Here is a 15,415-nt window from a genome sequence, read left to right as displayed (position 1 = left end):
CCACACACAATACTCCATAATGACAAAGCAAAAACAGGTTTTTAGAAGGAAAAAACCCGTAAATATCACATTTATGTAAGAATTCAGACCGTTAACTCAGTACTTTGTTGAAGCACCTTTAGCAGCGATTACAGCCTTGAGTCTTCTTAGGTATAACACTACAAGCTTGGCACACCTGTATTTGAGTTTCTCCCATTCTTCTCTGCAGATCCTCTCAAGCTCTGTCAGGTTGGATGGGGAGCGTCGCTTCACAGCTATTTTGAGGTCTCTCCAGAAATGTTAGATCGGGTTCAAGTCCGGGTTCTGGCTGGGCCACTCAAGGACATTCAGAGACTTGTCCCGAAGCCACTACTGTGTTGTCTTGGCTGTGTGCTTAGTGTCATTGTCCTGTTGGAAGGTGAACCATTGCCCCAGTCTGAGGTCTTAAGCACTCTGGAGCAGGTTTTCATCAAGGACCTCTCTGTACTTTGCTCTGTTAATCTTTCTGACTAGTCTCCCAGTCCCTGTTGCAGAAAAACATCCCCACAGCATGATGCTGCCACAGCCATGCTTCACTGTAGGGATGGTGCCAGGTTTCCTCCAGATGTGACACTTGGCATTCAGGCCAAAGAGTTCAATCTTGGTTTCATCAGACCAGAGAATCTTGTTTCTCACGGTCTGAGAGTCCTTTAGGTACCCCTTGGAAAACTCTAAGTGGACTGTCATGTGCCTTTTACTGAGGAGTGGCTTCCGTCAGGCCACTCTACCATAAAGGACTGATTGGTGGAGTGCTGCAGAGATGGTTGTTCTTCTGGAAGGTTGTCCCATCTCCACAGAAGAACTCTGGAGCTTTGTTAGAGTGACCATGGAGTTCTTGGTCACCTCCCTGACCAAGGCCCTTCTCCCCCGATTGCTCAGTTTGGCCGGGCGGCCAGCTCTAGGAAGAGTCTTGGTGGTTTCAAACTCCTTCCATTTAAGAATGATGGAGGCCACTATGTTCTTGGGGACCTTCAATGCTGCAGAACTGTTTTGGTACCCTTCCCCAGATCTGTGCCTCGACACAATCCTGTTTCGAAGCTCTACGGACAATTCCTTCGACCTCATGGCTTGGTTTTTGCTCTGACTTGCACTGTCAACTGTGGGACCTTATATAGACAGGTGTGTGGCTTTCCAAATCATGTCCAATCAATTGAATTTACCACAGGGGAATCAATTTGTAGAAATAAGGATGATCAATGGAAACAGAATGCACCTCAGCTCAATTTCGAGTCTCATAGCAAGGGGTCTGAATACTTATGTAAATAACGTATTTCTGTTTTCACTTTGTCATTATGGGGTATTGTGTGAAGATTGATGGGGATTTTATTTATTTAACATAACAAAATAAGGAAAAGTCAAGGTGTCTGAATACTTTCCAAATGCACTTTTTATTTTACCTTTATTTAACCAGGTAGGCCAGTTGAGAACAAGTTCTCATTTACAACTGCAACCTGGCCAAGATAAAGCAAAGCAGTGCGACAAAAACAACAGAGTTACACATGGGATAAACAAATGTACGGTCAATAACACAATAGAAAAATCTATATACAGTGTGTGCAGATGTAGTAAGATTAGTTGCTGCAGGGGGTGCAGAGCTGTTGGCCGCGGTAGGGGTAGCCAGGTGGAAAGCATGGCCAGCAGTAGAAAAATGCTTATTGAAATTCTCCATTATTGTAGATTTATCAGTGGTGACAGTGTTTCCTAGCCTCAGTGCAGTGTGCAGCTGGGAGAAGGTGCTCTTATTCTCCATAGACTTTACAGTGTCCCAGAACTTCTTGGAATTGTGCTACTGGATGCAAATTTATGTTTGAAAAGCTAGCCTTTGCTTTCCTAACTGACTGTGTATATTGGTTCCTAACTTCCCTGAAATGTTGCATATCGCGGGGGCTATTTGATGCTAATACAGTCCGCCACAGGATGTTTTTGTGCTGGTCAAGGGCAGTGAGGTCTGGAGTGAACCAAGGGCTATATCTGTTCTTAGTTCTACATTTTTTGAATGGGGCCATGCTTATTTAAGATGGTGAGGAAAGCACTTTTAAAGAATAACCAGGCATCCTCCATTGTCGGGATGAGGTCAATATCCTTCCAGGATACCTGGGCCAGGTCGATAAGAAAGGCCTGCTCGCTGAAGTGTTTTAGGGGGCTTTTGACAGTGATGAGGGGTGGCCGTTTGACCGCGGACCCATTACGGACGCAGGCAATGAGGCAGTGATTGCTGAGATCCTGGTTGAAGACAGCAGAGGTGTATTTAGAGGGCAGGTTGGTCAGGATGATATCCATGAGGGTGCCCGTGTTTACGGATGTGGCGTTGTACCTGGTAGGTTCCTTGATAATTTGTGTGAGATTGAGGGCATCTAGCTTAGATTGTAGGACGGCCGGGGTGTTAAGGATATCCCAGTTTTGGTCACCTAACAGTATGAACTCTGAAGGTAAAAGGGGAGCAATCAATTCACATATGGTGTCCAGGGCACAGCTGGGGGCTGAGGAGGATCTATAACAAGCGGCAACAGTGAGACTTATTTCTGGGAAGGTGGATTTTTAAGAGTAGAAGCTCGAACTGTTTGGGCACAGACCTGGATAGCATGACAGAACTCTGCAGACTATCTCTCCAGTCTATTGCAACTCCGCCCCCTTTGGCAGTTCTATCCTGGCGGAAAATGTTGTAGTTGGGGATGGAAATTTCATAATTTTTGGTGGCCTTCCTAAGCCAGGAATCAGACACGGCTAGGACATCAGGGTTGGCGGACTGTGCTAGAGCAGTGAATAAAACAATCTTTGGAAGGAGCCTTCTGATTTTAACATGCATGAAACCAAGTCTTTTACTGTATCTTTCACTGCATTAACTTCAGATATGGGATGTTATTTCATCTTTCTGTATTGTGGTTCATCTTCCTTTCAAATAATAATCAAATTATTCATTTTTTATCCTAATCTTTAATAGACATATTGATTAGCATTGGCATATTGTGATAGCATCAATGAGGTAGTTCATTGTTGTAAAATGTGACTGACCAGCTCAAATTGGTCTTATGTAGCAAAATTTGATCTGGTGTTTTTTACATTGGATAAAAGTAGACTCAGAGCTACAAAATGGTATTTCATACACTGCATTTTTGAGGAACAATGGGAAAGTAATTCTGCTTTGTAAACTCAGTTTTGAGAAAATGGCCTTGAATGTTTTGGTTCCTAGTGAAGAGCTCTTCTTTGTCTACATCCATTCAGCATCGTTCACACCCTCTGAAGCTTTAGCCCCACCCATCTTGTTTCGCTCTCGGAGAGTTCAGAGCACACACTTGATGCTCTGGCCGATGATTTGCTTACCTAGGGATAACATGAAAAGAGCCACACTTTTTTGCCAACTTTTACTGACACCAGCCATATTAAACGGGTGTTGTACATTCGTAAATTCATCAGTTAGTTATTCTGCGCTCTGACATACTTAGACTGAATTTACGAACGCTCCCGAAATGGTTACTTGCATAGTGGAGTCTGTTAAGACATGTAGCTAGCTAGCTAGGTAAACAATGAACCTAGCTAGATAAACAACGTGTAAGATCATACACGTAACGTTAGATAGCAAGCCAGCAGGTTAAACAACAATGAACATCATGCCAAATAATTTCGTTACTACCTTGCATGAATCTGCTGGGAGCTAACCAACCAGGTTCAATGTTAGCTAGCTAACATTAGGCTCTAACTAGCCAAGCAAATGTCTCTGGGACACGAATAATAACATCATACATGTAACGTTAGCTAGGGAGCCAGCCAGCCAATGTTAGCTAGCAAGCTAACAGTACACTTTAGCTTAAGACAATTAACCTTGCTAGGTGAACAACATGTAAGATCAAACATGTCATGTAACGTTAGCTAGCGAGCTAGCCAGCTAATGTTAGCTAGTTAAACAACAATGGGCATAGTGCCAACTCATGACGTTACTACGCCTTGCATGAATCTGCTGGTAGTAGAAGCTAACCAACACGTTCAATGTTAGCTAGCTAACATTAGGCTAACTAGTCAAGCAAACGGCTCTGGGATACGAATAATAAAATCATTCAAATAATGCTAGCGAACCAGCCAGCTAGCTAACATTAGGCTCTAACTAGCCAAGCAAAGGGCTCTGGGATACGAATAATATACACATAACGTTAGCTAGGGAGCCAGCCAGCTAACCTCAGCTAGCTAGCTAACAGTACACTTTAGCTTGAACCACTTTCTGTCAAAATTAGAAACATGTAATATCTGAAAATATAGCTAGCTAGACTATGTTACCCATTCACATCATCATGCATGATGGAGGAGACTCCCTGTTACGGATGCCATACCATGGTTGCTTTTAGTTTGAAGATGTGTTTTCTCCATCTCTTTAGCTATCATACTCTAATTCCACTGATTTCAAAACTCGATCCTCCAGAAAGGGGAGATCAACACTTACGCAGCTCCATTACACGATACATTTTATTAAAAAAGCTGTGTTCAACAGGATTACCAACACAGACTGACCAGCTCAAATAGACAGAAGCCTTCTATATGGCAGACCAATCTGAACTCTCTCGGCATGTCCAGCTCACTCATTACCTCAGCCAATCATGGCTAGTGTGAAGGTTGCTTGATTTTTCTGTGGCTTAACCAACTAGGCTCGTAATTTAACAATTTTATTCGTATTTACAGATGGCATACATGGTTGTTATTAAGGCACATGATGGTTCACATGTTCCAGAAGGCATTTCTGCCCAAAAATGCATTTAGATTTTTTTTAAAGTTTACGTTCAAATGGCTCTCCTGTGAAGTAGAGACCCGCGACATACGCCTAGATTCCTGAAACGAGTTACAAATGTAAATAAACAGATACATAAACATTAAAAAAGTTAAGGAGATGATAAAAGTTTTACAATCTTGCCAGAAAACTCACCTACAATTGTCCCTCTGTCAGAATTACTAGTACTAAGATTATATTGTGTGATTTTATATGAAATGTGGACAACGCAATGTGTGTGGATTTGACTGAATTGAGCCCAATGTCTTACTGTGGTTAAGTGGTTGTGGTAAGAAAATATGCGCTACTGACTAAATACCGCATGTGTTTGTCTGAATTGAGCCCAATGTCTTAGCTCTTAAATCGTAGATGATTTAGTAATGTAACTAACAGTGGCATAATCACTTAACCAGGCCCCAGGAACACGATGTGCTGGGCCCATTAACTGCTGTATTATTCACTGCAATAGTTCATGTAAGGCTGTTGACATCAATATTGAAAACTGTGTCAAAACTGTATGCTGCTGTGTGAAGGAGCATGTCAGTCATAAACATAACAGATATAACTAGTATACAGATTACATATATTATAATTTCAGATATACTAAAAGGCTCTGTATGGTCAATCCGACAGCCGCAGTAGCCGTACAGCATTTACTGCTCTATGGCCTCTGCAGAAGTCATTCATACTTCTTGCACTTTGTGGAGCAGAGATGTTGTGAAGCAAGTTGTCAAGAAAGTGAGTTTGTGTTTATACAGGACCTCCTGCCCCCACCTACAGTCAACCAATCATGTCAATGAGGAGCTATACGGAGCCCTCCGCATTGTTACAACATTTGGGAGGCGCACAGTGATGCGGTACGAAGCTCGATTTGGCCTCCGCAAGCCTCCGGAGGCTCCGCAATTGCGTTACACCCTCCGTACGGAGCCTCCGAATCGCATTTCTGGAGCCAGCATAAATTGGCTTTAAGGCTGTATACAGTACATAGAGATGCAGATAAGCTAGGGCTGTTCAATTACGGAACATTTCTGTTTTTTAAACATTAAACAGCCCTCAGCTAGATGGAAATTCACAAAAGGGGAAAAGTTATTTGCATGAGTGCCGTTTCTGCTGTTTATGCCAACTTGTTTTGTGGAATGCAAATAACTTTTCCACTTTTATGAATTTCCATCTAGCTGAGGGCTGTTTAATGTCAGTCCTGGAGGGCTGAAACACGTCTGGTTTTCATCCTCTCCTTCTAATAAGGGACTAATTCAGACCTGGAACACCAAGTGAGTGCAATTATCTACTGGGTAGCAAACAATTACCCAAGGACATAGAAAATGATGGGCGGTTCAGAACTATAAGAGCTGACGGTGCCTCGAGAATACCTAGGAGAGCCGAGTGGCCCTGGGAGTTGCCTGATTCAAAATGGTCTTTCTGGAAACTGTGAAACAAAATGAGCTGGCCTGCCCATCTGATAATAAACACAGAGCTTTCTTCCATCTGAGGAGTGAGGAGAAACAGATGGGCCTTTCTCTCTCTGTCTCTTTTCTCTCTCTTGCCCACACTCTTGGTCCCCCTCCTTTTCCCACTCACTCCCTCCCTCCTCCTTCCCTTCTCTTCCTCGCCCCTCTGTCTCTCTCCCTCTTTCTCGCTCTCCCTTTCTGTAACCCTCTCTCCATATCTCTTTCTTTCCGTAACCCCCCCTCTCTTTTTTCCTCTCCCTCTCCCTCAATTCCTCTCTCTGCAGTGTGCACTGTCGGACACCCCTCTGTTTCTGGACGGTCATCTGCTCATGACTCACCGCCTCCCAGACAGTACCTTCCTCTATTTCTGTTAGTACTGAAAGGTTAGAGGATCATAGGTGGCACACCCAATAGGCTAGGGGAAGCTACGCTTAAGTCGTTAATACATTATTTATAAAATGCGTATGTACCGCTTATGGATTTGTTAAAGACCTTATTTAGCTACATATGTTGACTTAAGTATTTATGAAATGCTTATGTACTGCTTAAGAGTGTGTTATGACGTCCTAATTTAGGTACTCTTCATTTTTATGAGTTTGGCTACCGATATGGGAGGACTTACTGTAGTAGCTGGCTAAAACTACCACACTGGGTTTTGTTGCCATTTGAGAAGGAAATGAATGTAATTTCACGCAGTGGGGTAAATTATTATCCAAGTAATGAATAGATATAACACTACGTTTTGCCAAACAATGACTAGTAAGCTAAAGCAACTTGCTACACCGCCTGAATGGAAAGATACTGTCAAAACAAGGTGTGAATAATAAGTGAGGTGTGTTCTGGCGATGTTGTAGTCTCTTTAGACAGACGGGTTACGTCCCTCAATAGATATTTTCAGTGTATTTCACAGGAGGGTAGTTTGACAGCTAATGTTAACGTTACAAACTTACAACCACTGACTGGCTCTAATGCCGCATTCATGTCATGTGGGAAAATCAGAAACTCAGACTCATTTCCGACTTGGTTACTCGTTGTAGAAAGATGATATCCAAGTTTCCCACTTGGGAGGTATCAGACACAACTTATAGAAAGCTCTACGCAAATAACTTGAGTTAATTTTAAATCAGAGGTCCTGAGTTTCCAACATGACATGAACACGGTGTTTGGCTACCGATATGGGAGGACTTAATGTACTAGCTGGCTAAAACTACCACACTGGGTTATGTTGCAATTTGAGAGGGAAATTAATGTAATTTCACGCAGTGGGGTAAATTATTATCCAAGTAATGAAAAGATATAACACTACATTTTGCCAAACAATGACTAGTAAGCTAAAGCAAACTGCTACACCGCCTGAATGGAAAGATACTGTCAAAACAAGGTGTGAATAATAAGTGAGGTGTGTTCAGGCGATGTTGTAGTCTCTTTGGACAGACGGGTTGCCTCCCTCAATAGATATTTTCAGTGTATTTCACAGGAGGGTAGTTTGACAGCTAATGTTAACGTTACAAGCTTACAACCACTGACTGGCTCTAATGCCGCATTCATGTCATGTGGGAAAATCAGAAACTCAGACTCATTTCCGACTTGGTTAATCGTTGTAGAAAGATGATACCCAAGTTTCCCACTTGGGAGGTATCAGACACAACCTACAGTGGGGGAAAAAAGTATTTGATCCCCTGCTGATTTTGTACGTTTGCCCACTGACAAAGAAATGATCAGTCTATAATTTTAATAGTAGGTTTATTTGAACAGTGAGAGACAGAATAACAACAAAATAATCCAGAAAAACACATGTCAAAAATGTTATAAAATGATTTGCATTTTAATGAGGGAAATAAGTATTTGACCCCTCTGCAAAATATGACTTAAAACTTGGTGGAAAAACCCTTGTTGGCAATCACAGAGGTCAGACGTTTCTTGTAGTTGGCCACCAGGTTTGCACACATCTCAGGAGGGATTTTGTCCCACTCCTCTTTGCAGATCTTCTCCAAGTCATTAAGGTTTCGAGGCTGACGTTTGGCAACTCGAACCTTCAGCTCCCTCCACAGATTTTCTATGGGATTAAGGTCTGGAGACTGGCTAGGCCACTCCAGGACCTTAATGTGCTTCTTCTTGAGCCACTCCTTTGTTGCCTTGGCCGTGTGTTTTGGGTCATTGTCATGCTGGAATACCCATCCACGACCCATTTTCAATGCCCTGGCTGAGGGAAGGAGGTTCTCACCCAAGATTTGACGGTATATGGCCCCGTCCATCGTCCCTTTGATGCGGTGAAGTTGTCCTGTCCCCTTAGCAGAAAAACACCCCCAAAGCATAATGTTTCCACCTCCATGTTTGACGGTGGGGATGGTGTTCTTGGGGTCATAGGCAGCATTCCTCCTCCTCCTCCAAACACGGCAAATTGAGTTGATGTCAAAGAGCTCCATTTTGGTCTCATCTGACCACAACACTTTCACCAGTTGTCCTCTGAGTCATTCAGATGTTCATTGGCAAACTTCAGACGGGCATGTATATGTATTCTTGAGCAGGGGGACCTTGCGGGCGCTGCAGGATTTCAGTCCTTCACGGTGTAGTGTGTTACCAATTGTTTTCTTGGTGACTATGGTCCCAGCTGCCTTGAGATCATTGACAAGATCCTCCCGTGTAGTTCTGGGCTGATTCCTCACCGTTCTCATGATCATTGCAACTCCACGAGGTGAGATCTTGCATGGAGCCCCAAGCCGAGGAATATTGACAGTTCTTTTGTGTTTCTTCCATTTGCGAATAATCGCACCAACTGTTGTCACCTTCTCACCAAGCTGCTTGGCGATGGTCTTGTAGCCCATTCCAGCCTTGGGTAGGTCTACAATCTTGTCCCTGACATCCTTGGAGAGCTCTTTGGTCTTGGCCATGGTGGAGAGTTTGGAATCTGATTGATTGATTGCTTCTGTGGACAGGTGTCCTTTTTACAGGTAACAAGCTGCGGTTAGGAGCACTCCCTTTAAGAGTGTGTTCCTAATCTCAGCTTGTTACCTGTATAAAAGACACCTGGGAGCCAGAAATCTTTCTGATTGAGAGGGGGTCAAATACTTATTTCCCTCATTAAAATGCAAATCAATTTATAACATTTTTGACATGCGTTTTTCTGGATATTTTTGTTGTTATTCTGTCTCTCACTGTTCAAATAAACCTACCATTAAAATTATAGACTGATCATTTCTTTATCAGTGGGCAAACATACAAAATCAGCAGGGGATCAAATACTTCCCCCCCCCCCCCCCCACTGTATTGAAAGCTCTACGCAAATAACTTGAGTTCATTTTAAATCAGAGGTCCCGAGTTTCCAACATGACGTGAACGCGGCCTTTTGCCTAGCTATGCGAGTCCGCACTGTGTCCGCATCTCTAATGTTTTCTTATCCAAACTCGTGATTTATTGGGAGAATTGTCTGTCTGCATAGTACCCCCCCAAAATGTTTTCCCCCCTTTCGAAGTGGCCAAGAAAATCCAACATGATTCCCAGACCTAGTGCTGTTGCTCTAGCGATGCAGCCAATGTACTCACATCGCCTGGTGTCACCGCTAACACACTCCTGCTCTTCTTCATCCTCGGTCACCACGTCAGTCAGTCAGACACTTCGCTCTTCTTTTCTACACTTATCCTCTATCCCTCCTTCACTGGGGCCTCCACCAGCACACCTAGCATTGGAGAGGAAGAAAGGGATGGATTGAGAAAAAAAGCATGAGAATTAAATGAGATAATCACACACTGTCGGCATGACACAGACATTTTGTGGAATATTCTCTGTTGGATAATTGGAGTGGGTTCAGCTGACAGAGAATTACGCATTCTAATAACAGTGATATCACAGATTCAGTGATGACATTATCATAAGTAGCAGGAAGACTTCCGACACAAAGATAGCACGAAGCAAGAGGCTACTCTTCTAGGAATTCACACAGCTATCATATTGCTTGAGAGTAGAGTGAACACCAGAGCACATGCACAAATGCTTTACAGCAGGGATGGGCAACTTTGATGGGGGTGGGGGCCACAAAAAATCGGAACTCATCGTGAAGGGCCGCAGAGGCCCGTGGGTCTGCATACCCATGTCAATACCCACACATGCAGTCAGAGCCAGCCCTAGCCTTTTGGGGGCCCTAAGCTAAATTTGGTCAGTAGCCCATCCCTGCTTTCCAGTATCTCTGAACGAGATTTGTCTCTTGCATCTCTCTGTAATAGCTTTGGGAGCACTGCTGTTTATGGTCAGAATCATTTAGAAAATAAAAGGGTTAATGATTCACTGAAGTAGGATTAAAGGTTAAATCGTGCCATTTAATCGAGCGATAGCAATCGATTTTGTACAGTAACACACTCTGCCTGAAGGTCTTGTACTGTACAGTACATCCGGTCTGTATTCTCTGTTGTACAGGATTTCAGCTTGGGGCTGCGAAAGAGTTCAATAATAAATCAGGAATTGTTGGGAGATATTTTTTACAAAAAGACCCAGTCAATATCTGATACCAATATGGATTTTTGGAGAATTTGTGTCATAGTGATGACGCTGACAAAAAGTGTATAAAGTAAGTTGGTTTGTCTGTTACTCCAAGGCTATTGTTGAGGTAAGTAACTTGGAAACAGAACTGAGGAGATGGCTGCCATTTCACGGGCTCCGAACCAATTGTGCTATTGTATGTGTTTTTTCACCTTATTAACTTATTTTGTACACTATGTTTCTGCCACCCTCTCGTATGACCGAAAAGAGCTTCTGGATATCAGAACAGCGATTACTCACCTCGTACTGGACAAAGATTTTGTCTTTAACGAGTCAGATGCAAAGGATTTACTTCAGACACCCGACAATGCCCAATATTCCCGTCATTCGCATGAAGAAGAGACAGAGATATAGAGGTCGTAGGTCGGGGTGCCTTGTAAGAATCCGACGGCAAGTGGGAAACCCGCCTCTACCATCAGTCCTATTAGCCAACGTGCAATCATTGGATAAAAACTGGATGTGGTCCGATCAAGACTATCCTACCAATGGGACATTAAAAGCTGAAACATCTTATGTTTCACCGAGGCTGAACGACAACATGGATAACATACAGCTGGCTGGGTTTTCCGTGAATCGGCAAGACTGAACAGCTGCCTCCGGTAAAACAAGGGGTGCCAGTCTGTCTATTTGTCAATAACAGCTGGTGCACAAAATCTAATATTAATGAAGTCTCCAGGTTTTGCTCATCAGAGGTAGAGTATCTCATGATAAGCTGTATACTACACTATTTACCAAGAGAGTTTACATCTATATTTTTCGTAGCTGTCTATTTACCACCACAAACCGATGCTGGCACTAAGGCCGCACTCACCGAGCTGTATAAGGCCATAAGCAAATAAGAAAATGCTTATCCAGAAGTGGCGTTCCTAGTGGCCTAGGACTTAAATGCAAGGGAAACTTAAATCCATTTTACCTAATTTCTACTAGCATGTTACATGTGCAACCAGAGGGAAAAAAACTCTAGACCACCTTTACTCCACACACAGAGACCCGCACAAAGCTCTCCCTTGCACTCCATTTGGCAAATCTGACAATAACTCCATCCTCCTGATTCCTGCTTACAAGGAAAAACTTAAGCAGAAAGTACCAGTGACTCGCTCAATACGGAAGTTGTCAGATGAGGCAGATGCTAAGCTACCGGACTTTTGCTAGCACAGACTGGAATATGTTCTGGGATTCTTCCTATGGCATTAAGGAGTATACCACATCATCACTGGCTTCATGTCGTCCCCACAGTGACCGTACGTACATACCCCAACCAGAAGCCATGGATTACAGGCACCATCCACACTGAGCTAAAGGGTAGAGCTGCCGCTTTCAAGTAGCGGGACTCTAACCCGGACGCTTATAAGAAATCCCGCTATGCCCTTCCGACAAACCATCAAACAGGCAAAGCGTCAATACAGGACAATACACCGGCTCCGACGCTCGTTGGATACGGCAGGGCTTGCAAACTATTACAGACTACAAAGGGAAGCACAGCCGTGAGCTGCCCAGTGACACAAGCCTACCAGACAAGCTAAACTACTTCTATGCTCGCTTCAAGGCAAGCAACACTGAAGCATGCATGAGAGCACCAGCTGTTCTGGACGACTGTGTGATCACGCTCTCCGTAGCCCATGTGAGTAAGACCTTTAAACAGGTCAACATTCACAAGGCCACAGGGCCAGATGGATTACCAGGACGTGTACTCCGAGCATGCACTGACCAACTGGCATGTGTCTTCACTGACATTTTCAACCTGTCCCTGACCTGTTATACCAACATGTTTCAAGCAGACCACCATAGTCCCTGTGCCAAGAACACCATGGTAACCTGCCTAAATGACTACCGACCCGTAGCACTCACGTCTGTAGTCACGAAATGCTTTGAAATGCTTTGGTACACATCAACGCCTTTATCCCAGAAACCATAGACTCACTCCAACTTGCATACCGCCCCAACAGATCCACAGATGACGCAATCTCTATTGCACTCCACACTGCCCTTTCCCATGCTATTCATTGACTACAGCTCAGCGTTCAACACCATAGTGCCCTCAAAGCTCATCACTAAGCTAAGGACCGTGGGACTAAACACCTTCCTCTGCAACTGGATCCTGGTCTTTCTGATGGGCCGCCAAAGACTCCAGTCATATACTGTTCTCTCTGCTACCGCACGGCAAGCGGTACCGGAGTGCCAAGTTTAGGTCCAAGAGGCTACTTAACAGCTTCCACCCCAAGCCACAAGACTCCTGAACATCTAATCAAATGGCTACCCAGACTATTTGCATCTCCCCCATTTTTACTGCTGCTACTCTCTGTTTATTATCTTTGCATAGTCACTTTACCTCTACCTACATGTACATATTACCTCGACTAACATGTGCCCCCACACATTGACTCTGTACTGGTACCCCCTGTATATAGCCTGGTTACTGTTATTTTATTGTTGTTCTTTAAATATTTGTTATTTCTCTATATTCTTATTTTATTCTTTTATCGTTTACTTCAGTTTATTTAGTAAATACTTTCTTAACACTTGTTTTTTCTTAAAATTGCATTGTTGGTTAAGGGCTTGTGAGTAAGCATTTCACTGTAAGGTCTACTACAGTTGTATTCAGCGCATGTGACAAATACAATTTGACTTGACAGGGGCTCTGGTAGGGGCACACTATGGTGTAAGCATTACCAGGGCAACTTGTGAGGTTTGCCTTTTCAAATATCAAATCATATTTGGGTATCTGCTTTACAATGTATGAATTGTGTTTTGTGTGTCACTAATAGATTATGGGTTTTGGGGTGAATATATCCTCCATTTTTTGCGTTTTATTAATAAGCACTATCCATGTCCAATATGAATTGCACTCGGGCAAACCTCATACAAGCAGTAATTTTGTTTACCCCCTTTTGCGCCCCAATTTCGATCTCATCGCTGCAACTCCCCAATGGGCTCAGGAGGCGAAGGTTGAGTCATTCGTCCTCCAAGACATGACACTCCAAACCGCGCTTCTTAACCCGGAAGCCAGCCGCACCAATGTGCCGGAGGGAACACCATTCAACTGACGATCGAGGTCAGCATGCAGGCGCCCGGCCCGCCACAAGGAGTTGCTAGAGTGCGATGAGCCAAGTAAAGCCCCCCCGTTCAAACCCTCCCCTAACACGGACAACGCTCGGCCAATTGTGCGCCGCCCTATGGGACTCCCGATCACGACCAGTTGTGATACAGCCCGGGGATCGAACTGTAGTGACGCCTCTAGCACTCTAATGCAGTGCCTTAGACCACTGCACCACTCGGGAGGCCCCAAGCAGTTTATTTTTACTGCATTCAATGCCACACTACACAGTGTACTTGAAAAACATCTTAGAAAAATATTTTCCAAATGCTAAGCTATCATGTTCCCCCCATAACAATATCCCCCCTTTTCTTCTTTCCAACTCCAAACGGTTATGCTACAAATAATCACGGATGATCATCCGATGGTCTATGAATAAAACCTACGGGCAAAATCTACATGAACAAACAACAACCAGGCAAGAATAGAGGATGGGATCGCAAAAGGTTACATGTCAATGCCGTTTGGTAGACGAATGGCCAGATCCTCATCCTCTATCGTTTTTTAAGGGTCTAGGTGCAGATCATTCCTCTCCAAAGAAAGCTGACCTGAAAGAGAACAGGCTCTGGGGCTTGCTGCATCCTCCTCCTTACACAGTTTTATAGGAGAACTGCTGGGTTCAGTTCTCAGTGTAATAAGTAGCCTGGGGATTTACCCTGAGTTCTGACATGACATAAAGATGCCACTCTGGCTGAGGTGCTTTAGCACCAATACAGAGGCTAATGGCTTACTCTGAGAAAGTGTGTCTTTGATGTTTATTTTAGAACTCACTAACCAGGTTTCCATCCAACCATTTCATGTGGATGAATGACCTGATGCATAAAAAAAAGTCACAACAGGCCATATGGAAAAATGTGTCAACGTCGCCAAAACAAAATACGCTGAACAAGGTGGGATATTTTTGGGGTCAGCAAAATACATTATGCGACAATTGCGGTGGGGCAACACTCCAGTCCAGTTGTTGGCAGTAATACACCTTTAAAGTTGGTTGCCAACCGCCATATAAAATCCAAAGAAGACGACGACACCGTTAGCTCACTTAGGACACTGGTAGATAGTGTCCTTAAAAGTGCTCTATTGAAAAAGTTTGGTTTCTAGCTACCTTTTGAATTTGGATCCCATCAAGCAGTTAGCATCAGTTGCTGGGATCCTGCCAACCAAAAGTCTGAAGAGCTGCTAACTAGCTATCAAGGTTTCCTGAAATCTTTAACACAGCCTGCGACCAGATTAACCCTTGTACCTGAGACCTCGGATTGTCCTGGGCTCGTGGCTGTCTAAATCCCTGCTGTTTGTTGCTGTTTCCATCTGCCCTGCAACCTGCCCTGTCTAGAACTGCGTGGAGTACCAGCGTAAGCCTATGTTGCTACAAAACCAAAGCCGATGGGAGTAACGGAGAACAGTGTTTCTCTATCACAGGTGAAGGATTTTTTAAACTAAAAAAAGCTTTATAAAAGCAGTTATAACAACAGGAAAATAGCTTCAAGAGCTTTGTTCAAATACTGATGGACTCAACTAAGGGAGTGAACGTTATTTATAATAAGGGTTACATGGAGAATATCGGACCTCCCT

The 15,415-nt window shown here is 43.7% G+C and overlaps 1 protein-coding gene across 1 annotated transcript in view; it reads right to left on the bottom strand.

Annotated features, from left to right (window-relative positions):
* LOC106568722 (3',5'-cyclic-AMP phosphodiesterase 4B) overlaps positions 1-15,415 on the bottom strand; it is a 173,249-nt gene that overhangs the window by 100,100 nt on the left and 57,734 nt on the right. The window contains exon 2 of the mRNA XM_014139302.3: positions 9,762-9,895. Within this exon, the coding sequence (XP_013994777.1) occupies positions 9,762-9,803 (42 nt within the window). The 5' untranslated portion in view covers positions 9,804-9,895. The remainder of the gene's footprint in view (positions 1-9,761; positions 9,896-15,415) is intronic.

This window comes from Salmo salar, chromosome 14, assembly GCF_965601325.2.
Source record: "Salmo salar chromosome 14, fSalSal1, whole genome shotgun sequence".
NCBI classification, from domain to species: Eukaryota; Metazoa; Chordata; class Actinopteri; order Salmoniformes; family Salmonidae; genus Salmo; species Salmo salar.
Note: the sequence above shows the minus strand (reverse complement) of the source record. Positions and strands in the feature narration are given on the sequence as shown.